Genomic DNA, 22,210 nt, shown 5'->3' on the forward strand with positions numbered 1-22,210 from the left:
GGTTACTGTTGATTTGCATCCAGACTTTGCACTAGCAAAGGTCCTGCTGTTTCATGATCTGGGTTTCTCCCCCTCTTCCCTCTGGCTACTTATTCTGCTGTGCTTCTTTTTTTGGGGGGGGGGCTTCTCCAAATCCTTTCCCTCCTGCTCATTTCTTCCTTACACTCTTATTCCAAGACCTCTTAGTTTGAGGGCCTGAAGAACTTTGCTGTGACTGGAGCAGAGAATACAAGAGCAGCTTTGATCCAGTCACAGGAACACTGATTCCTATGAGCAGATATAGATGTGTGGATATATCACAGTGCAGGTATGTCAATGTGGAGATAGACCCATTTACAGATATATCAACATTTAGCCAGTTGCAGGGAAGCATTTTTAGGGTACATTCCACTACCTTTTAGAGGGAAAATGGGCTGGCAGAGTTGTTGTCGTTGTGGAACTCAGTTTTCCAGACAGAAGGCTATGATCTTTTCTGAGGATGCTTCATTCTCCTTACCATGCAGGGAAAGGAGGCCGTGGGAAGGGGGTGGGTGGGAGAACAAGGAGGATGTTCATGTAGGCCACCGGGACTCCACCCAAATCATCAGAAAATAAAGCAGAGTGCAGTGTGATTGATGTAAACACCTGGTTTGGGAGAGGCATGGTCCACTTTTTCCAGAGCAACCCTATAAGATCAGAGCCAAAATCAGAATAAAGTGGAGAAAAGATGGAAGCCGTTCTCATTGAACTGATGTGAAGACAGCCCCCAAGATGTTTCACTTTGGACAGCCATGGCATTCTGCTTCCACTCTGATGCCACCCACATTTAGTGTATGTGCTGGCATAAATAGTGATGTCTATGAAGCTATTATTTAAACATGTATTCTGTGGCAACACAGCTTCTTCAAGTACTAAATGAAGCAAGGCGAACTACTCAAATAAATCAAGATTTACCAATTTTAAAAGGTTTTACGCATTTTGACATATTTTAGGCTCTCAAGGGCTTCTTCAGCTTTATTCTTGAGGTGTGGGAAGTTCACAAGATTACTTTCATGAGAATTCCAAGCAGAAAACCCCACAAGCCCAGGTCTCCATTAGCATCTCTGGACAAGCATTTTTACTTCACTTTAGTTTCAAAGAAATTTCAGAAACTTCAGAGCAGTTTCAAAGCCTGACTGGACTTCTGTCCCCTTTAAAATGGGTAGCTTCCAGTAGCTCTGCTTTTCCAGTACCAACTTCCTTCCATCCCCCTGGCCTCCCTCTGCAGGAGCTGCTAGAAGCAACTGACTGAAACCTCAGCAGCAGCAAAAATAGGGTTGCATATTTTCAGTTGGCATGAGCAAGAGCACAGTTTTGCTACCGCCTGCTACATCCACATCTTCCTTAGACTATATCTTTCTGTTTTAGCATTGGGGGTGTTGGCAACATGGCTCAGAACTAGATTAAAAAAAGGAAAGAAAGACTTAAAAATGTTAGCCTCTAAAACGTGTTGCTGGTCACTAGTTAAAAGGTGCCCATGAAACTCATGCAACCTCAGCCTAGCCCTCATAACTGCATGTCTTAGCAATAGTAAATATTGCTTTTTCAGCAACAGCCAGGAAAATGCCATTTTCCTGTAACCAAATTGCTAAGCTGGGGGAAACATGTATAGATTCCCTGCACCGACTGAGTTAACAGATGAAAAAATCAATCATCTAGAAAGTCCCTGTCTCTGAACAACTTCCTTCACAATATAGAGCGATTAAAAAAATTGGTTCTAGGAAGATTGGTCCCTAGACAACATTAATTAGCCTTGCAGAACTCTGCCAGTACAGATCGCATCCAGCACCTATTGCAGTCTGGGGAAACTTCCTAGACCATGTTTACCAAACGTTCCACACAATGCAGAACCAGCAGGAACTGCATTCACAGCGTAAAGGTCACTCAATCTTGCAGTATTTCACAAAATTTGTTCCTGTCAAATTGTTTATGCCTATCCACAGTCAAGCTCCACCAGGATAAAATAAAATCTAAGCTGAACAAATAGGCCACACCCAACTTACAAATAAAATCCACATTTTGGGGGGGGGGGGAAACTAACACACATGCAGAAGAGATTAGACTACATACTGGATCCACTGTTAGGATTTACAACTGGCATCCCATCATTAGTGGCTTGCAAATTCCTTGCTTGCCCCAGAATCACAAAGTCTCCATCTGCCAGAGCAGTCACCAGTGACAAATAGTCATCCCACTGCAACAGTTCTGAATCACGGCCTACTTTTCTCCTAAAAGCAGGCACAATAGTATGTTTCTATTGCCCACTCATTATTCCTTGCATTTTTTTTAGAGTTTGAACAGTTAAAGTTGATAGGATAATTCAAAGAGGACATAATATTTAACAGAAGTGTTTCATCCATCACTTGATCATTTGAGTCTCTTCATCAGCATCATAGAATTCTTCATCCTCACTTCCACTCTCAGCTGAACTATCTTGGTCAGACTAAAAGGAAAATGAGATTCTGATGACAGAGATATCCTTCAGTAAGTTTTGGATACAATTTTGATAACGATTACTCTCAGCATTACAGGTCTTTTCACCAAGTTATCGGTGGAAAGTAGAAGACAAAGGTAGCCTTTGGCAGGCCATTATATCCCAACTTCAGACTTCCATCAGCAATATGGTGATAATAACAAGACTTATCTTGGTCAGACTAAAAGGAAAATGAGAATCTGATGACAGAGATATTCTTCAGTAAGTTGGCTGCAGTAAGATTACTGAAATAACATATGTGGACTGCTTTTGAAATTTTGTTAAAAGCTGCAAAAATGTCTTTACTATTATGAGAAATGAAAGTATCTGGCCAAGCTACAGTAACCTTACATTTGTGATTTGGATTGTATTTGGGACATAAATTTGTGGCATGTTAGGTTAACCCTCCTGACAAGACCCTGTAAGTTCATAGGTAAAAAGTCATTGACTTTCACAATGCAAAAACCAAAACAAAACACGAGAAGGCAAATGAATGGCTTTCACACTAGCAGCCAGCTTGAGACAACTGCATTTCTACATGATGGTGGCTCACTTTCTGGTAGTAGATTGTGTCTTCACAAGTCTAGTCTTACCGCTAAGGGTTCCCTGGTATTTTCCCTCCACACAAGTTTCTTTTTTTGGGGTGGGGGGAGAAGAGTGAAGGGAGAATGGCTGCTATGTTTCTAAAGAAAAAAGGAACCATGACGCTGTGAAGTTTCATTAGATAGGCTCTGCCTCTTGATCAATGGGAGGGGCTTGCTGCGTGTCAAAAAAGCTTTCCTGCCACTGACTAGGAAATGCTTGCCTAGCCATCATTTCAACCAAACACTTTCTAAGGTTACTCGCAAAGTTGACACCATTCAACACTAGTGCAGACAGGCCTTCCGATTCAACTTGATAGCTGTTACCACAAGAGGGGGTTAGAAAACAAGAGAGGGCTAGAAAATGCACGTACCCGTGAGCCTTCTAACTTCTGCAGTGCCATGGCTTCATTGCCCAACCTCCGATACGAGCAAACCTGCAAGTCAGATATTGTCTCCAACAATGGGCTGTTCAGGGTTTCTGGCAATAATAGACTCAGAAGGCCAGATAACAGACTTGCCACTCCAAACACAATATACGGCAGATACCATTGCAAAGATTTCTGTAAAAATTAAGAAAAAATGTAGCATGGGATCATGGGAATTCTACAATGATGCATGAACAGGTAAAAAACATGAGTAGGAATTAAACTGCCAGGAGAGAGGGAGAATATGAAAGGGACAGGAGATGGGGGAAAGGCTAGTCTCAGACCTCTGTCTCCTAACCATGTTTGTCAGAGGCAAATGGGAAAGAACAGAGCAGCTCTTCTGACAGAATGCTACCTATAAATGCTGAATTATGACTCCCTTCCTACTCTTACCAGCATCATAAAATTGGCATTTTCCTCAGAACTAGTAAGAGAGTCTGGTTTGAGTTGCTCCAATTTCAAGGTGTGCTAACTTTTGAGGAAGTGCACTAAAAGTCCAGTGCAAAATATGAGGCAGTGCCACTCTAGTACATGTGGAGCCTCACAGTATAATGTGGGTTATGTCATCACCAAATTAGATCTAAGGGGCTTCAAGAAACACTCTGACGAGAACTTCATGTTTACTTTGAGATCCCACATGGTTGCCCACTTAAGCAATCTAGAATGCACTTCCAGGTGACTTAGAGTGAAGTCTCTTGCTCAGATCCCCATTAAATTCTTGTAGGAAAAAAACAGGTCTCTTCACAATTCGGCACCTGCAAGTGATTAGGTGAAACACCTTATCACTCAGGCCCCTCTACTTCATCCAGCTCTTTCTTAGCAGTCAGTCTGTTGCTGTATACAGCAGGCCCTGGTCATATTCTGTTAACACAGACATCAGGTGTATCTCTGCTCACTAAGCTGAGCTACCTCCAAATCTCAAGACTTGTCCCCTGTGTAGTCTTGTCCCGTGCAACCCCCTGGCTTCAGGCTGCTGATGGATTGGCAGCTTCAGCAAATCGCCATTGTAGCAGCACTTGCAATAAGTGTGCAATATACAGAAGGGACAGTCAACCCAAGTGATTTGGGGGCTGAAATCAGAAAATTCAAATGGTGCTCCCATTACATAGTGTTGTTGTTGTTGTTTTTTAAAAAAATCTAGTTTGTGATGTAGTTGCATCACTCTAGCTTATGGAAGGGCCGACGCTGAAAAAGGGGAGCGAACATAGGAGCACAAGGTGAGGAAGCAACACTTGAACTCCCTGAAGCCACCCCAAATGCGGCATTTGGAGCAGTCCCATCCCCCAGAAGGAGGCGAAGGGCTAAAGTAATTCTGTTGCCAGAGAAAGAACAGCCAGGCTTTTCTTCTATAAAAAAAACTGTTTCTTGACAGAATTGACCAACTTAATGGCTGTATGTATATTGACCACATTCTTACAAAGTCTTGACAAATTAAATTACATTTAGAGTTTAGAGTAAACAAATCCCTGAAGTAATAACCAACAGTTCTCAGTCTTCTAAGAAGTCTTTCATTGCTATTGATGTTGAATGAATCAATTAAGCCATTTTTTGTCCTTCGGACCCTTTATTATGGAAAACCATTTAACACTGATAGCAGCGCATTAACTACGAATTGCTCTGTATAACTCTAACAGCTGTTTGATACTAGAAATTGATGTCAATTCTGTGAGAGTTGAATGTCTAAACCTTCTCCATTTTTTCCTTCTCTTCCTTTTTTAATAATTAAAAACTGTAGAACAAATATAAGAAATGTGACTATAAGAAATTATAAGGGGAAAAAACTCTGAGGCAAATAGCATAATAATAAAATAATTTAAAAAAACACTGGAAGCACAGTTCAATACATTTCAGAAGAAAGTAATAGCCAAGATAGATGAGGCAAAACCGAGGCAAAACAAACAAAAAAAGAAATAGTAGAAAGGTTAACAGAGATTGAAATAAGGGTCATGAATCTTGAAGAGACTTAAAAAACAACTAAACAGCAATCTGCTAAACTAGAAAGTATTCAGAGTAGCCAGAAAGAAATATTAGAAAGATTAGAAAAGAATGAATCAGACATTAGACTTGTGAGTGTGTCACATGTTAACAACAACAACAACAATTTATTTCTTACCCGCCTCTCCACTTGGATCGAGGCAGGGAACAACAGTGAATATAAAACACATAAAAACTGATTAAAAACATAGAATACATGATTAAAACATCCTTAAAATTTCACTGGCTAGGCCTGTTAAGTGTTTGATTAATGGAAGATAAATAAGAAGAACTGGATGACAGGAGTAGAAGATGTAATATCAAGATAAGAGGACTTGGAGCATTTATTGACATATTTATAAAGAGTTTCTCCAAGTATGTCAATAAATTGTCTTCTTCCTCTTGTAGTTATAAAAACTATTTTAGGAACAGATTTTGAAGAAAACATTGCATTGGAAAAGGCTTATTGAATTTCATCAGACGATGCCCCTGAGTACCCTCTCTCACGAAGTGGAGCCACACCAGCCCCCTGGTTTTCTAGGGAGCTGGCAGCAATGAGATGAGTGAGACGGTGACTAGAGCAATGTTGGTGGAAAACCTGGAGTGAATCCGATCGAACATGGGCTAGAGCCAAATACATGACGATATGGGCAGCAAAAAAAGTATTTTTTCTGACGCTACTGCATCTGCAAAGAGCCGTCCAGCAGAGCAGTTTTATGTGATAAGGGGCCTTTTACACACTGGCCACCAAGAGGAGAATTCGGGCCTGTAGGCAGCCCACTTTGAGTTTTTTTTAAAGGAAATTTTAAAAGCGCAATTACAAACAATTCCAAAACGGAAAAAAGACAGAAGACAACAGAAGAAACCAATGTGGCTCCACAAAAAGCTTATAGATGACCTGAAAACAAAAAAGATGCTCTAGCCCCTTAACCATTTTAGTTGCCCTTTTCTGCACTTTTTCCAGCTCTATAATATCCTTTTTTAGGTGTGGTGACCAGAACTGTACATAGATTTGTATAAAGGCAGTATGATACCAGCAGATTTATTCTCAATTCCTTTTCTTATAATGCCTAGCAGGGAGTTTGCCTTCTTTACAGTGGCCGCACACTGGGTGGACATTTTCATCGAGCTGTCCACTGCAACCCCAAGATCTCTTTCTGGTTCGGTCACTGCCAGCTCAGATCCCATTAGGTTATACTTGAAGTTGAGTCCCCCCCTCAACATGCATCATCTTACACTTGCTTACATGGAACTGCACCTGCCATTTGGATGCCCCCTCTCTCAGCTTGGAGAGATCCCTTTGGGGCTCTTCACAATCCCTTTGTGTTTTAACAATCTTAAATAATTTGCTCGCATTGGCAAACCTGGCCACTTCACTGCTCACTCCTAATTCCAGATCATTTATGAACAAGTTGAAAAGAATTGGTCCCGATACCGATCCTTGTGGGACCCCACTGTTTACTCCCCTCCATCGACAGAATTTACCATTTATTCCTATTCTTTGCTTTTTGTTCTTTAACCAGTTACTGATCCATAAGAGGACCTCTCCTCTTATTCCATGACTGCAAAGTTTGTTCAGGAGTCTTTAGGGAGGGACAATCAAAAGCCTTTTGGAAGTCCAAGTAAGCAATCTCCACCAGATCACCCCTGTCTACATGTTTGTTGACAATCTCAAATAATTCTAGCAGATGGTGCATAAGCCTTTATCCATTGTTGCCTCCAAGTTTACGTCTCCTGCCCCCATAGGATTCAGTTTAAAGCCCTCGGGATGAAGTTCTTCATGCTGTGGCCAAACACATTCTTCCCATCCCTTGTGAGGTGCAACCCATCCCTTGCCAGCAGTCCATCTTTCAAGTAGGGTAGGCCGTGGTCCCAGAATCCGAATCTCTCATGTCGGCACCACCTTCGTAGCCAGTAACTCACCCAGAGTATTTTTCTTTCCTTTTTTTATTCCTCTTCCAAGAACTGGGAGGATGGATGAGAAAACTATCTGGGCCCCAATGTTCTTGTGTTTCCTTCCCAAAGCTTCAGTCTGATGTGATTTCTTCACAGCGCCGCTTGGCAATATCATTTGTTCCAACATGGATGGGAGGAAAAGGGTATGTGTCTGTGGGCTTTGTGAGCTTTGGCCAACCCTTCAGTCACATCTCTAATCTGTGCTCCAGGAAGACAGCATACCTGGTGAGTCCATGGGTCTTCGCGACATACTTGAGTTTCAATCCCATGCAGCGGGGAGTCTCCCACAACGACTATTCTTCTCTTCTTGTTCTTGTAGGCCTTGGGATTGTTGCCTCTGCTCAGCTGACCCTCTGCCTCTTGCTCACTGCAGCAAAAGGTACCCTGTAATCCTTCCTCTACAGACTGTCTTCCAGTCTCATCTTTCAGTAGCTGAAAGCAGTTACATAGCTCTAGTAGTTTGATTTATTTATTTATTTATTATTGCATTTATATCCCACCTTTTTTCCTCCAAGGAACCCAAGGTACATAATCCTCCTCCTCTCCATTTTATCTTCACAACTGTAATCAAACTGCCTTCAATGCTGAGCAAAGCCCTGCCTCCCTCCTGAGGTGCCGTGCAACATTTAAACTCCGTTAGCTGAAATAAAATGTTCACCAAGTATTCACGGATGATGAATGCAGTGGGCAGGATCAAATCCTAATACATGGGGCTAATTGCTCCAAGCAGCTGATGCTGTTTCTTGTGAGGGCTTATTTTGCGGGCATGTGACAAATCGTGGCTTGGACAGTGTGTGGCTGATGAAGAGATGGCCCTGACTTTTGAGTAGAGTAGCCTTCCTGAACCTGCTGCCATCCAGATATCTTGGACGACAACCACCACAATCCCTGAACATTGGCCAGACTGGCTGGGGCTGTAGTACAAAACATCTAAAGGGTAGAGAAGTCACAATTAGAGGGTTGACCAGGATGGCCTTGTGGTCTCTTCCAGCTGCATCATTGTATAGAAATTAACAGGAAGGTGTCCAAGAGAGCCAGCAGAAGAGCCAAAACAGTAGCCCCATTGGGAAGCGTCCATAGCTCTTGCATATAAAAGACTACACGTTAGGAAGTTCTTAGGGAGCAGAGCCAAGAAAGACCATTGTGGAGTGCTGCTGCCAGGCAGAGAATACTTAGCAACATGAATCAATGGCCTGAGTCAATACAAGGCAGCTTCAAATGTGCATTTGTTTTAAGCAATCGTACCAGCTCCAGGTGGCCAGTTCACAGAAGGACCAATTCACTGTCATGCTTTGGCAGCTCCCATGTTCTCTCTTCTCACCCTCTCTCACACACATGCACACTTATTGTCAGACATGCTCACTGTAACTATCATGGGCTGGGAGAGCCTAAGACTCTTCCAAGCTGTATTAGCTGGCAAAAATCCAATCTATGTATACCACCTAAAGCAAGCCTATATTGGACAAAGTCAGGTATCCAGGGCCTTCCGTGGGGAACATGAAGTTAGAGAGTAAGAGCCAATTCCCCCCCACAACCCACACTCTTTACTCCATTAAGAAAAATAACAGTATCTAAGAGAAGTGCTAAACAGACACACACACACACACACACACATACTAGCAGCAGCTTTTATTTTACAGAGAACCAAGATTGTGTTAATCTTTAACTTTATCTTCATGTGTTAGGGTGGGGCTGAGATGGGGTAGAAAAGAAAAATCGAGACAAACCAGAGATGGCACAAAAGGAGCAATGATCCCGCCAACTCGTGAGAACATAGAGCAGGTTCCCATGCCGACATTTCTGTGAAGAAATAAAACACAGCAGTTGAATTTATGTGAAGATTTTTTCCTCAACTAATTTTTCCTCAACTAATATGCACAGCTTGTTTTAATTGTCTTCCATCATGAAGGGACGTTTTGTAGAAATTCCAGTTCAACTGAGATTGTGTCGTTGTCAGTTGAGACAGGCTGAAACAGTGCAACATGTTTTCTTGGAATGTCTTTTTTATAATGATATTAGTTTCCATTTTATTTTATTTATTTATTTTATTTATTTATTTTATTTATTTACAATATTTATATACCGCTAGATTCCGGAGTGGTTCACAGAGGGATAAATAGTAAAAAGAAAGAAGATTAAAAAAGCAAATTAAAATTGTTCAAATTAAAACAAAGGATAAAAATAGTGGCTGGTCAATTGAAAAAGGCTTCTTGAAATACAGTTGTGTTCAGGAGGCACCAGAAGCAGCCTAGTGCTGGCGCCTGCCTGACCTCCAGGGGCAGGGAGTTCCAAAGAGAAGGGGCCACCACACTAAAGGCTCTTCTCCTGGTGGATTCCAATTGGGCCAAAGGTCCAAGTGGAACTACCAGAAGCATGCCCTCCAATGACCTCAGTGACTGGGCGGGTTGGTATGGGAGAAGGCACTCTCTCAGGTATCCTAGTCCCAAGTTGTTAAGGGCTTTTTATACTAGTAGCCAATAGGTAGCCAGTGCAATTCCCTCAGCAAAGGAGTTATATGCTGAAAAGAGGCAGTTCCTGACAACAGCCGAGCTGCTGCATTCTGAACTAGCTCCAACTTCTGGATCAGTCTTAAGGGCAGCCCTACATAGAGCCCATTGCAGTAATCCACTCTTGAGGTTTCTAGTGCCTGTACCACTGTGGCCAAGCTATCCCTGTCCAGAAGAGGCCATAGCTGGTGAGCCAGCCAAAACTTGTAAAAGGCACTCCGAGCTGCTGGGACCATTTGGGCCTTGAGCAACAATGATGGATTTAGGAGTACCCCCAAATTACAAACCTGATGTTTCAGAGTGAGTGCAACCCCATCCAGAAGAGGCAATGAACCTATTTCCCGAGCTTGGGAACCACTCACCCACAGGGTTTCTGCCTTGCCAGGATTCAGCTTCAGCGAACGTGCTTAAACCATGGTTATGTAGCCATCATGGTTATTAATGGTTCACATGACATGTTAAGTCATGGTTTGCATGACTCACTAAACCATAATGTTTTAACTTAAAATGTTTAATCACCATGGCTTAGCGTGTCATCTGAATAGCGTCAATGTAAAGTTGATTGATGATTTTATGTTTTAAAGTTATGTTTAGTTATTAATTTCTTTAGGATTTATTGTATTATATATTGTTTTATTTATCCTATATATCTTAATCTAGCCTTGTTTTATTGTTTTGCTCTGATAACGTATTACATACTAATATGTGGGAAGGTCTGTGGACTAAAGAAACACATTTAGGTGCCTGCGTCTAAGTCCAGAAGGATATCTGGGGATTGCTGAAAGTATCTAGTCGAAGCACCAATCCTCAGCAATAAAGAATGTACTTATTTGCCTAGGGTTACCTTACTTTGTCCTCACAACTATCCTGTCAGGTAAGTTATGCTGAGACTGGCCTAAGATCATCCAGTGAGCTTCAAACCCAGGCCTCCCCTAATCCAACACACTATCCATTATACCACACTGGTTATTTCTATGAGAGCAAGATGTTTGATATTTTTGGTTGATGAATATATAACAAAAAGTTATTATGTTCTTACCAATATTTCCATTCTGACTGGGTTTGGATGAGTATGAAACAACTAACTGGTTTGGCATTTCTGCGTGGACTCTGAGAAGACTGTATGTACACAGGAAACTAAAATTCAAGTGGATTTAAAAAATTTCACATTTCTTATTTGAATTGTCTTCTTTGGCTAAGCAAGGATTTTCGTGTTTAAATGTTGTACTTTAGCAGGCGCAGAAGCCTTCTAAGAACATCTGCAAGCCATTCAAGGAGAGTAAATCTATGGAAATTTCCTGAAACCCAGCCTGAAAATTAGGCCTATGAATTTAAAACTAGTGTTTCCACTCAAGAGAAGAGGGGAACAGGTGGTCACATATAGACAACAGAAGCCACCAAGAAAGAAAGAACTTGTCTTACCTGATCACTGTAGGATAAAGTTCTGATGTGTAGATATAAACAATGTTAAATGCTGAACTAATCGTCAGCTTCCCCAGCAAAGACAATGAATGGCTGTTTACAATTGCAAATACGCCTGTAGCTGTTGAAAGAAATGCAATCCTTGTGAACACTCTACAACAAATAAGGGCGACTTTTTGGCTTCATTCTGGTGCTTGCTTTCCCACTCCTTCTAAGAAAGAACACCAGCTTGATTAAAAGATGGGGTTAGTGTGCCATCCAAACTCAGCACATGGCATTGCAGCGGTAGTTTCGTACCCACCCTGCAACCTCTACTACATGTTATGGGTTGTAGGATGGGTATGATATATCCTGCACTGGGTTCGGACAACACACCAACCCATGATGCCACACGGGTGATTATGCAAATGGCAGGCATGCACAGGGGCAGAAGCCACAATAGCTTCTTCCCCCTGAGCAACTGAACCGAATCAAACTGTTTTGGATGTTCTAGATATGGAAGAGTTTACATTTCACTAATGTTTCCACTTGCCAATTTATGGCCTAGCTTTCATGGAGGTCATCAACCTGCACATGAGATGTACTACTTCTGACATCAGGTGGAGACTTACATGACTGAAGGCTCATCCACACATACACACACTGGAGAACTGGCTTGTGAGGGGAAAGGGTTCAAGCCCAGCCTACTCCCAGATGTGCTTGTTTTCTATGTGTAGGAATGTGTGGTTTTTTTCTTTGTGAGAGAGCACTTCATATGAGGAACAGGTTGCTTACATGTACCTGTGGTTCTTCGACTGGTCATCTGTGAAGTCACACGTATGGGTTCTGCGCCTGCGTGGAGTCTCATTCAGGAACTTTCTATAGCTGAGAAAGATTTGGTGGGAACCCTCCCCCAACATCCTACTGCGCACGCTCAGGAGGGTTCCCGTCCATCTCCTCAGTTCACTTGAGACCCCATTGCAGCCCCAGGACTGAGGGTCAGACCCAAATCAGTGTACAGAATTAAAAGACACCAAAGTGGGGAAGGTGGGAGGGTTGTGTGATTGCAAAGATGACCACTCGAAGAACCACAGTTACAGGTAAGCAACCTGTTCTTCTTCGTGGTCTCTGTGCCTCACACGTATGGGAGAATAGCAAACTGACTTAATGGTGGCAAGTTGGTGTCTCATTGCAGAATCGCCGAAAGGAGTACTCTTCCAAAAGAGCAATCGGCTCTAGAACGAACATCCAGTCTATAATGTTTGATAAATGTAGTCGGTGTACACCATGTTGCCGCACGGTACAGTTCCAATCAGGAGACCCTTTGGACAAATGCTGTCAATGTAGAGACAGCCCTAGTGGAATGGGCCTTAATTGTGTCTGGCAGGTCCATCTTGGCCAACTTGTACGCCAAACAGATCGTCTGTACGAGCCATGCAGAAAGCCTCTGTGTTGACACTGGGTGTCCCTTCTTATGCTCTCCATAGCAAATGAACAAACGGGGAGATTGTCTAAAACGTTTGGTGCGTGCCCTGTAAATGGCAAGCGCACGCCTGACGTCCAACATGTGAAAAGCGGACTCTATAGTTGTCGAAGGAGATGGGAAAAAAGTTGGTAGGATCAGATCTTGTTTCACGTGAAACTCTGGCACTACCTTCAGCAAAAACTGAGTATCTAGGTGCAGCACCACCTTATCACGATGAAACGCCAGAAAGGGCTCATCAATCCACAGTGCTGCAAGCTCACTAGCTCATCTTGCTGATGTTATGGATACAAGAAAGGCCACTTTCCAAGTTAGTAAGTTCAAGTCCGACATAGCCATAGGCTCAAACAGCTTGGAGGTTAGGGCATGCAGCACCACAGACAGACTCCATGATGGAACGGGTGGTCTGGCAGGCGGCTTCAAATTACGTAGACCCTTTAGGAATCGTCGGGTTAGTGGGTGAGAAAATACAGAATACCCATCTAAGGGATTATGATATGCCGATATGGCAGCTAGATAAACTTTCAATGAAGAGAACTGCAGACCATTGTCTCCCAGCATTAACAAAAATGATAAAACTTGCTGAATTGACCAGGAGTCTGGTTCAAACTGGTTAGACAATGCAAAATCCTTGAACTTCAACCATTTCCTTAAATATGAATAAAGTGTGGATGGTTTTAATGCCACATCAAGGACTTTCTGTATTTTAGAGGTTATCTGACGATTGGTTTCTGTTGAAACAATCTCTAGGCTGTCAAGCGCAACATGTCGAGTTCGGGGTGGTAAATGTGTCCCTCCTGTCGATGCAGCAGGTCTGGACGCCTTGGGAGGTGGCAGTAGTGTCCCAATGACCTGTATAGTAGTGGAGCAAACCAACTCTGCCTGGGCCACCCTGACATCACAAGTATACAGTCGGCATTGTCTATTGTGATCTTCTCTAACACCTTTGTTACCAGAGAGAAGGGAGGAAACAGGAAGCAAAGTTCGTGTGACCAAGTCAGAAGGAAGGCATCCCCCCTCGAATGCCCGCCTCGACCCGCTCTGCTGCAGAAGCGGTTGCATACTGAGTTGGCCGGTGTTGCAAAGAGGTTGTTGGTCAGTGTTTCCCATTTCATAAAGATGGTTTGAACCACCTGTGAGTGCAGTTGCCACTCGTGCGATGTTGAGATAGTTTTGCTGAGATAGTCTGCCAGCTTGTTGTCCCTGCCTGCTATGTGAACAGCAATGATCATGATGTTGTGTCGAATGCACCACTCTAAGATCTGTACTGTCAAGTTGACCAGTTGGATGGATCTTGTTCCTCCCTGCTTGTTGAGGTGAAATACCAGTGCAGTGTTGTCGGAGGTCACCTGAATATGGTTGTCCCTGAGCACAGAAACAAACGCCTTGAGCACTTTCTGGACGGCGAGGAGTTCTAAAACATTGGTGTGAGTTTGTTTCTGCCTGTTTGACCACACACCTTTTATCATCAGCTTCTTGTAGTGAGTGCCCCATCTGAGCAGAGAGGCATCCGTGGTCAACAACATCATGGGGGGATCTCGATGAAATGGTATCCCTACCAGGAGGTGGTTTGGTTGAGTCCACCATAGTAAAGATGCAGCCACCTCGGTTGGTAATCGAAGCCTCGTTTTCCTGGCATTCACAGTTGGGTTGAACACTTTCAAAAACCATAGTTGGAGGTGACACATCTTTAGACATGCGAAGGGCACTACAGCAGTAGTGGCTGCCATCAGACCTAACAGCTTTTGGATGGTAAACGCTTTTACAATCTGCTGATGACTGATCTGTTCTGCTAGCATAATGAGGGTTGCAGCTCTGTCCCGAGGTAAGTATGCTCGACCGATGTTGGCATAGTATGGCTCCAATGAACTTTATCGAACAGGATGGGATGAAATTTGATTTCTCCTCATTGAGACACAGACCGAGATTGGCCAGCAAATTCTGGATGCTATCAATTTGCCTTGTCAAACTTTGCCTGGATGTCCCTACTACCAGGCAGTCATATATGTAGGGGTACAATCGGATCTCCATCTGCCTCAAGTATGCATACACCACAGCCATTCATTTGGTAAAGACGTGTAGTGCGGTTGACAAACCAAAGGGCACTACCTTCAGCAAAAAATTGGTCTCCCTTCGCAAACCTGAGGAATTTCTGACTGGAATCATGGATATCAATGTGAAAGTATGCGTCTCGAAGGTTGATTGATGCGAACCATGCATCCTTGGGTCAGTAGAGGTAGAATAAGGGCTATCGATTTCATCCGGAATTTCCTGGTTCTCATGAAGAGGTTGAGATTTCTGAAATCCAAGATTGGACAATGTCTCCCATCTCTTTTTGGCACAGTAAAGTACTGGGAAGAGAAGCCCTCTAGAATGTGGTCCCAGGGTGCCTGTATGATAACTCCCTTTTGCAAAAGTACGAGAATTACTGCTTGTATTGTGGGGGAGGATTGTGTGATTCGCATTTCTCCCAGTGGAGAGGTTGCCAGGAATTCTATACCTTTTCCTGTTGCTACAATTCTGAGGACCCAGGAGTTGGAAGTTATCTGAGTCCATGCTGAAAAGGAAGTGGGGAGTCGGTGTCCAAACTGTGTCATAGTGTGCTGAGGCGACAGAAAGTCAAAGCCAACGCTTATCATTGCCGTCGTTCTTTCGACGTTGAGGACAATATTTATATGGTGGTTGTCATTTATTTTGAGGCTGAAATTGTTGATGTGGTTGTCTAAAGGTAGACCCAGCCTGAAAATGAGAATATTGGGATGTTTCTTGGCGATACCACTTTTCTGTTTATACTGTTGTGGAGGAGGTGCTAATCCCATCTTTTTAGCAGTCGTCTTAACCTTCTGAACTGAGCCCATTGCCTCGTCTGTTTTGGCATTAAACAGACCTATGCCATTGAAGGGGAGGTCCTCAATTTGGGACCTTGCCTCTTCTGAAAGACCTGAGGATCTTAACCACACATGTCACCTTAGGGCCACCGCCCCTACCATCAATTTTGCCCCACAATCTGGTTGGTGTCAAGTGGTGTAAAGCTGTTCTTCAGCCATATGTACTGCTTCTGTCTGAAATATACATACTAGCTCCCTGTGGTCTTCATTAAGATGATCAACTAGGGAACTCATTTTGTCCCATAGGAAGAGCTGGTATCTGGCCATGGTAGCTTGATGCAGAGGAATAAAGTCTACATCCCATCAAGTACAATCAACGGCCATCCTTATCTACAGGGGCAGCATGGGTGTGTTGGGAATGGCCTTGTGCTGATTCAATCACTATTGAGTTCGGTTGTGGGTGGATGAATAAGAACTCTGCATCTTTCTCCAACACTTTGTACATATTTTCAAGTTTCTTAGAAGTGGGTGCTAGAGATGCAGGTGACTTCCATGCTTGCTATATAGTCTGTTGCAATGTGGGCAACAGTGGAATCACAACTGTCACAGTAGTTTCCATGTGCACAGCATTGAACACTGGGTCAGTAATTCTTTGAGTCGAATGGCAGGTTTCTATACCTAGGGATTGTGCCATCCTTTGAATTTGGTTTGAGAAGTGACCAACATCCTCAGATGGGGAAATCAGGTCTTGCGATGCCACAAGGGCATTGGGAGATGAAACAGAAGGGGCCACTAAAGAGCAAGAAGGCAAATCAAACTCATAGCCATCAGTTGCCGAGTCAGGTGAGCTGTCAGGGCGAGTCGTGGTGTCTTTTTCCGTCTCTGTGCATTGAGGAGATATTCTCGACACCAATGTCATCCTCAGCCTCGACTGTACCGGTGCTGTGTGCTAGTCAGTGGAAGCGGAGCTGTCAATACCAGATGCACTGATGGTGCGGGTGGTTGACAGGTTGGTACCAACGGCAGCTGCGGTACTAAAAACAATTCCTCCAGTCTTGTGATCAATGCCGATGGGGGGCATCGATGTCGAGGAGACGGTGGTTACGGGTAGGTATATTGGACAGGGTTGCATGGCTGGTGCCAAGGACCCCAGTAGTAAGCTGGTCTGGGCGGTAATTACCATTCAGACTGTTGATCCCAGTCAAATGTCGGTGAGCACGATTGATGACGGTTCTGGGTATAATGATGTCGCTCAAAATCTTGATCCCAAGGGTGATGCCTGTCTGGCTCAGGAGAGTCGTGATGGTCTCCCTCCCAGCCTCAAGCGTGCAAGGGCATTCTAGCTCTCTCTGGAGAGGATCTCCTCAGTCCCCTGGGGGAGTTATACTGCTGAGGTGCAGACAAAACAGGCGGTAGTGGGGATGAGTCCCATATCTGTCCCTCCATAGGTACCACATGGACAGTTTGAATCGACAAGACATCTGCCATTTGAGTAGGGTTATTACCTAGCAATGGCTGTTGATATCGGTGAATCTAACAGGGGTGGCGGATTCAGGATGCCTTTGGGGATCTTTGGCACAGGCTCATCAGATATTTCTGAGCTCATTCGTGTGTGTTTTCTGTTTGTTTCGAGTCAATGTCTGAACTTTTTTCAATAGCAATAGCTTCTTCACTACCATAGCAACCAGGGAGTGGCCCATAGTAGGCACTTCTCCTGGCTGTCTATTCCCCTCGCCAGCCAGACAACTTAGACCCGATGAGGTGCTTGTTGATTGTTGTTCTTGCGGAACAGTCACAGGCTTCTCTTGCCTTTTAGTAGGCACCGCCTCCAGCGCCTTTTTCCACAATTCAGATCTAAGGCAATCTGCACGGTGTCGTCATGTTTGTTTTGAAAATGCCTGGTACAATGGGAAGTCTCAACCTCATGGCTCTCACCAAGGCAAAATAAACATAAACGGTGAACATCATATGGTGGTAACTTGCTCCCGCAGTTTGAGCATTTTCTGAAGGGTTGTCAGAGGGCCATGCCCCCCATGGCGATGTGCAATAAAATCGTGAAGTTAAGATAACTAAAAAAATTGGTTTTGTTTTTTGTAGATGAAAAAAGAGAAAAAGAGAAAAAAGAGATGGAGAATAAGGATATCTCTGTTAACTATCACAGTCCGAAGACGAGTAAGTTCCTCATGATGTTGCTGCAATGGCGGTTGAAAAAGAACTGAGGAGATGGGCGGGAACCTGACTGAGCATGTGCAGTAGGACACTGGGGGAGGGTTCCCACCAAATCTTTCTCAGCTTTTGGTAAATAGCATTATATATATGGAGTGCTCTTATATATTTTTTCATAAAGCCTTAGTTAGAAAATGTTAGTAGCTTATCACAGATTTCTCCACAATTAAAATAAAAATACCTTTCTTTTCTGGAAGAAACATAACAATAAGGGAGGCCAGTCCTCCCAGGGACAAAAATGCAGCAAGGGTCCGTTTACGGCCAAACCTGTTGAATGGGGGGGGAAGGGAACAATAAAAATACAACACAAGGAGAAAGTGAAAAAGGTGTTCTTTGCATCAAGGTCTTCAATACAGCAAGACTATTATTCTTTATTCCCATGACATCTTCTTCCTGCTTTTTGAACAGAAGCAGCGATCAAAACTGTTAAAATGCCAAAAACATTTGCAACATACAGTAACTGCTTACTAATCAGTTTTCTAGGCTGATAGTGTCTGAAAGTGGGAGTACTGGTAAATTTCACAACAATATGCTGAGGTTAGCGCTAACTTTTAGCCTCGGTAGGTTGATATATTTTAGGACCCAGCATGGGAAGAGCCAAAGTCAAGGGAGGTCCAAATTCCACTGCTAACCTTAAAGCTAATATTGTTCATCGCCAGCGAAACCTCAAAAGGAGTCTTCCGCTTCAGATCTGAATTCCGAATCCGAAGCGGATCAGGGTGATTCAGACCTCCGAATTCCAAATCTGAAGGTCAGGGGAAGTCTGAATTGATCTGAAGTGGTTCGGGGAGGTTCGGATGGATTCGGACCCTTTCCCAAGCACATATACACATGAAAATGGGCACCATGATAGCTTCTAAATAGATCCTTAGTCATGCCAATTTTGAAGCAAATCAGATCATCCCGATTTTTAGGAATTTTTTAAAGTTTTCCCCTATTTACAAAACTGCATTTATCCCCGTCATTTTTCAAGATACACACATGAACTGAGGACCATGATAGCTTCTATATAGGACCTTATGCATGCCAACTTTGAACCATATCGGATCAAACCTTGATTTTTAGGGAATTTTTAAAGACTTAACCCTCAACTATTCCCCGATTTACAAAAATGTATTCATCTCCAACTGGGCACCATGATAGCTTCTAAATAGATCCTTAGTCATGCTAATTTTGAACTAAACTGGATTATCCCCTGATTTTGAGGGGATTTTTTAAAATTTCCCCCCTCCATTTACAAAACTGCATTCATCTCCATCGTTTTTCAAGATACACACATTTATTATTATTTATTTATTTAAAATATTTATATCCTGCCCTATATTACTAAGATCTCAGGGCGGCATACAGATAAAAACATACAGTATAAAACAATAAATATACACAGTTAAAAACAAATTAAACCATAATCCAAGTTAAAACAATATATAATTTAAAAGCAATAGATGCAGTTAAAACAGTTAAAACAATGTGCCACTGAGTTTAACCATCAAAGGCTTTGTTAAAAAGCCGTGTTTTTACATGGCGTCAAAATGCAATCAATGTTGGCGCTAATCGGGCCTCCAAGGGGAGGGCATTCCACAGTCGGGGTGCCACAACAGAGAAAGCCCTCTCCCTTGTCCCATCATAACGTATATGTTGCATTGGTGGGATGCGGAGAAGGGCTCCTCCAACAGATCTAAGGTCTCGGGCAGGCATATATAAGGAGAGGCGCTCTCTCAAGTACCAAGATCCCAAGCCGTTTAGGGCTTTAAACGTCATTACCAGCACCTCGAATTCCGACCAGAAGTGTATAGGCAGCCAGTGCAGTTCCTTTAAAACCGGTGTCATGTGGGCTCTGTAAGATGTACCTGCCAGCAGTCTAGCTGCTGCATTTTGCACTAGCTGCAATTTCCGCATCGTCTTCAAGGGCAGCCCCACGTAGAGTGCACTGCAGTAGTCTAAGCGGGAAGTTACCAGTGCATGCACTACTGTGGCTAGGTTGTCCCTGTCCAGGAAAGGCTGTAGCTGGCGGATCAGCCTAAGCTGACCCCAAGTACTCCGTGCCACAGAGTCCACCTGGGCCTCCAGTGACAATGATGGATCAAGGAGTACTCCCAAGCTACGTACCTGCTCCTTCAGAGGGAGCGCCATGTAACTGGGCACCAGATAGCTTCCACATAGGACCTTACACATCCCGGCTTTGAAGCAAATTGGATCATCCCCTGATTTATAGGGGATTTTTAAAGATTTCAGTATTTCCCCCCCCCCCCCCATTATTCATCGCTGTCATTTTTACAGTTAAAGACATGTAACTGGGCACCATGATAGCTTCCACATAGGACCTTATGCAAGCCGACTTTGAAACAAATCGGATCAAGCCCTGATTTTTAGCAATTTTTTAAAGTTAAACCTCAACCACAATATCCATTAGAAATAAAATGTGTATTGGAAGAAGATAATGAAAGTGCATCTCAGGTTAACATTAGCACTTCAAAGGGAACACAGTGCAAAGAGATCCCAGTGGGTCATGGCTAATACTTGGGCCTGAGACCGATCCAGTTAAAAAGACTTGTATTATTTTTAGACCATGCTTTCGGACAGACGTGTCGTCCAATGTATTTGTAGCTGTTGCCACCATCGGTCTAGTTTTACTTGCCTTCGGAGGTGTCTCTACTGCTCGGAGGACCTTATCCCAAAGTAGAGAATGTAAGTGATCTGCCCAGTGTTTTCTCATTTGTCTGATGAAGAACATACAGTGATGGCAAGTTTAAACTATATGTCCCTCACTCAAACATAAGACACACAAAGAATGCCCGTCGGAGGGAGGGAACTTACTCCCGCAACGGACGCACTTTCGAGATGGTGCCTTAATGGCCATGTGCTAAGGCACAGTGATCAAAGATCACGGAATAAAAAATATCCGAAGGAAATTAAAACACAAAACAGAAAGATGAAATACTAGGAGACAGAAGAATAGATAGAATAAAGCCTCTTTTTTAAAAACTCTAAGTGCTGCTAACGAGCAAAGAAGTCCCTAAGTTAAAGCTAACACAATGGCGGTCAACAAAGAACTGAGAGTCTTAGGCGGGAACCCCGGATATATACTCAGGAAGGGGAGGGCTTCCCTCCAAAACTCTAGGCTATAGAAGTTTCCCAAACGAAGCTCTGCACAGGTGCAGAGCCCATCAGTGTGATGCACAGAGACCATGAAGAAGAAACCAAACGCGCAGATACAAGATGGGGGATACTTGGCTCAGCAATGCTACAAACGAGAAGGATCTTGGAATTGTAGATCACAAGCTGAATATGAGCCAACAGTGTGATGTGGCTGCAAAAAAAAGCAAATGCTATTTTGGGCTGCATTAGCAGAAGTATAGCTTCCAAATTGCATTAGGTACTGGTTCCCCTCTATTTGGCCCTGGTTAGGTCTCATCTTGAGTATTGCGTCCAATTTGGGGCACCACTTTTCAAGAAGGATGCAGACAAGCTGGAGCGTGTTCAGAGGAGGGCAACCAGGATGATCAGGGGTCTAGAAACAAAGCCCTATGAAGAGAAACTGAAAGAACTGGGCATTTTTAGTCTGGAAACGAGAAGATTGAGGGGAGACATGACAGCACTCTTCAAATACTTGAATGGTTGTCACACAGAGGAAGGCCAGGATCTCTTCTTGATCATCCCAGAGTGCAGAACACGGAATAACGGGCTTAAGTTACAGGAAGCCAGATTTCGACTGGACATCAGGAAAAAACTTCCTGACTGTTAGAGCAGTATGACAATGGAACCAATTGCCTAAGAAAGTTGTGGGCTCTCCCACACTAGAGGCATTCAAGAGGCAGCTGGACAGCCATCTGTTAGGTATGGTTTAGGGTAGATTCCTGCAATGAGCAGGGGGTTGGACTCAATGGCTTTATAGACCCCTCCCAACTCTACTAGTCTATGATTCTATAATAATAATAAATACCAAAATATTTATTTCTTACCCGCCTCTCCCTTTGGATCAAGGTGGGGAACAACATTAGAACAGGAATCAATACATCTTAAAAATTCTTGATTTACATTGATCTGGATAGGCCTGCCAGAAAAGGCTAGTCTTTAAAGTTGCCTTAAAATCACACAGAGAGTTCATTTTACGAATCTCCTCTGGCAGGCCATTCCATAAACTGGGGCGACAGAAGAAAAGGTCCTCTATGATAGTATTCAATACTCACCATTTCTGGCTAATCAAGTAGATACAGAGAGGGTATGCAGGAATCTCTATTAGTCCAGAAAGAGCGAGGTTAGCATAGATGCTGCCACCGAGGTCACCCACATTGAGAGTAAGTCCATAATAAACCAAGCTGCATACAAACCTGT

General features: G+C 43.3%; 1 protein-coding gene across 3 annotated transcripts in view; it reads right to left on the bottom strand.

Moving 5' to 3' along the window:
- Positions 1 to 913: 913 nt before the first annotated feature.
- Positions 914 to 22,210, bottom strand: part of SLC22A15 (solute carrier family 22 member 15) — a 39,985-nt gene continuing 18,688 nt past the window's right edge. For all 3 annotated transcript variants that reach the window (XM_063118983.1, XM_063118984.1, XM_063118986.1), the window contains 6 exons: positions 22,066 to 22,206; positions 18,057 to 18,142; positions 11,360 to 11,480; positions 9,158 to 9,230; positions 3,447 to 3,635; positions 914 to 2,461 (listed from right to left, as the gene is read on the bottom strand). In XM_063118983.1, coding sequence (XP_062975053.1) covers positions 2,378 to 2,461; positions 3,447 to 3,635; positions 9,158 to 9,230; positions 11,360 to 11,480; positions 18,057 to 18,142; positions 22,066 to 22,206 — 694 coding nt within the window. In that variant the 3' untranslated portion in view covers positions 914 to 2,377. The remainder of the gene's footprint in view (positions 2,462 to 3,446; positions 3,636 to 9,157; positions 9,231 to 11,359; positions 11,481 to 18,056; positions 18,143 to 22,065; positions 22,207 to 22,210) is intronic.

The sequence above is a fragment of the Elgaria multicarinata genome, chromosome 3, assembly GCF_023053635.1.
Source record: "Elgaria multicarinata webbii isolate HBS135686 ecotype San Diego chromosome 3, rElgMul1.1.pri, whole genome shotgun sequence".
NCBI lineage: Eukaryota > Metazoa > Chordata > Lepidosauria > Squamata > Anguidae > Elgaria > Elgaria multicarinata.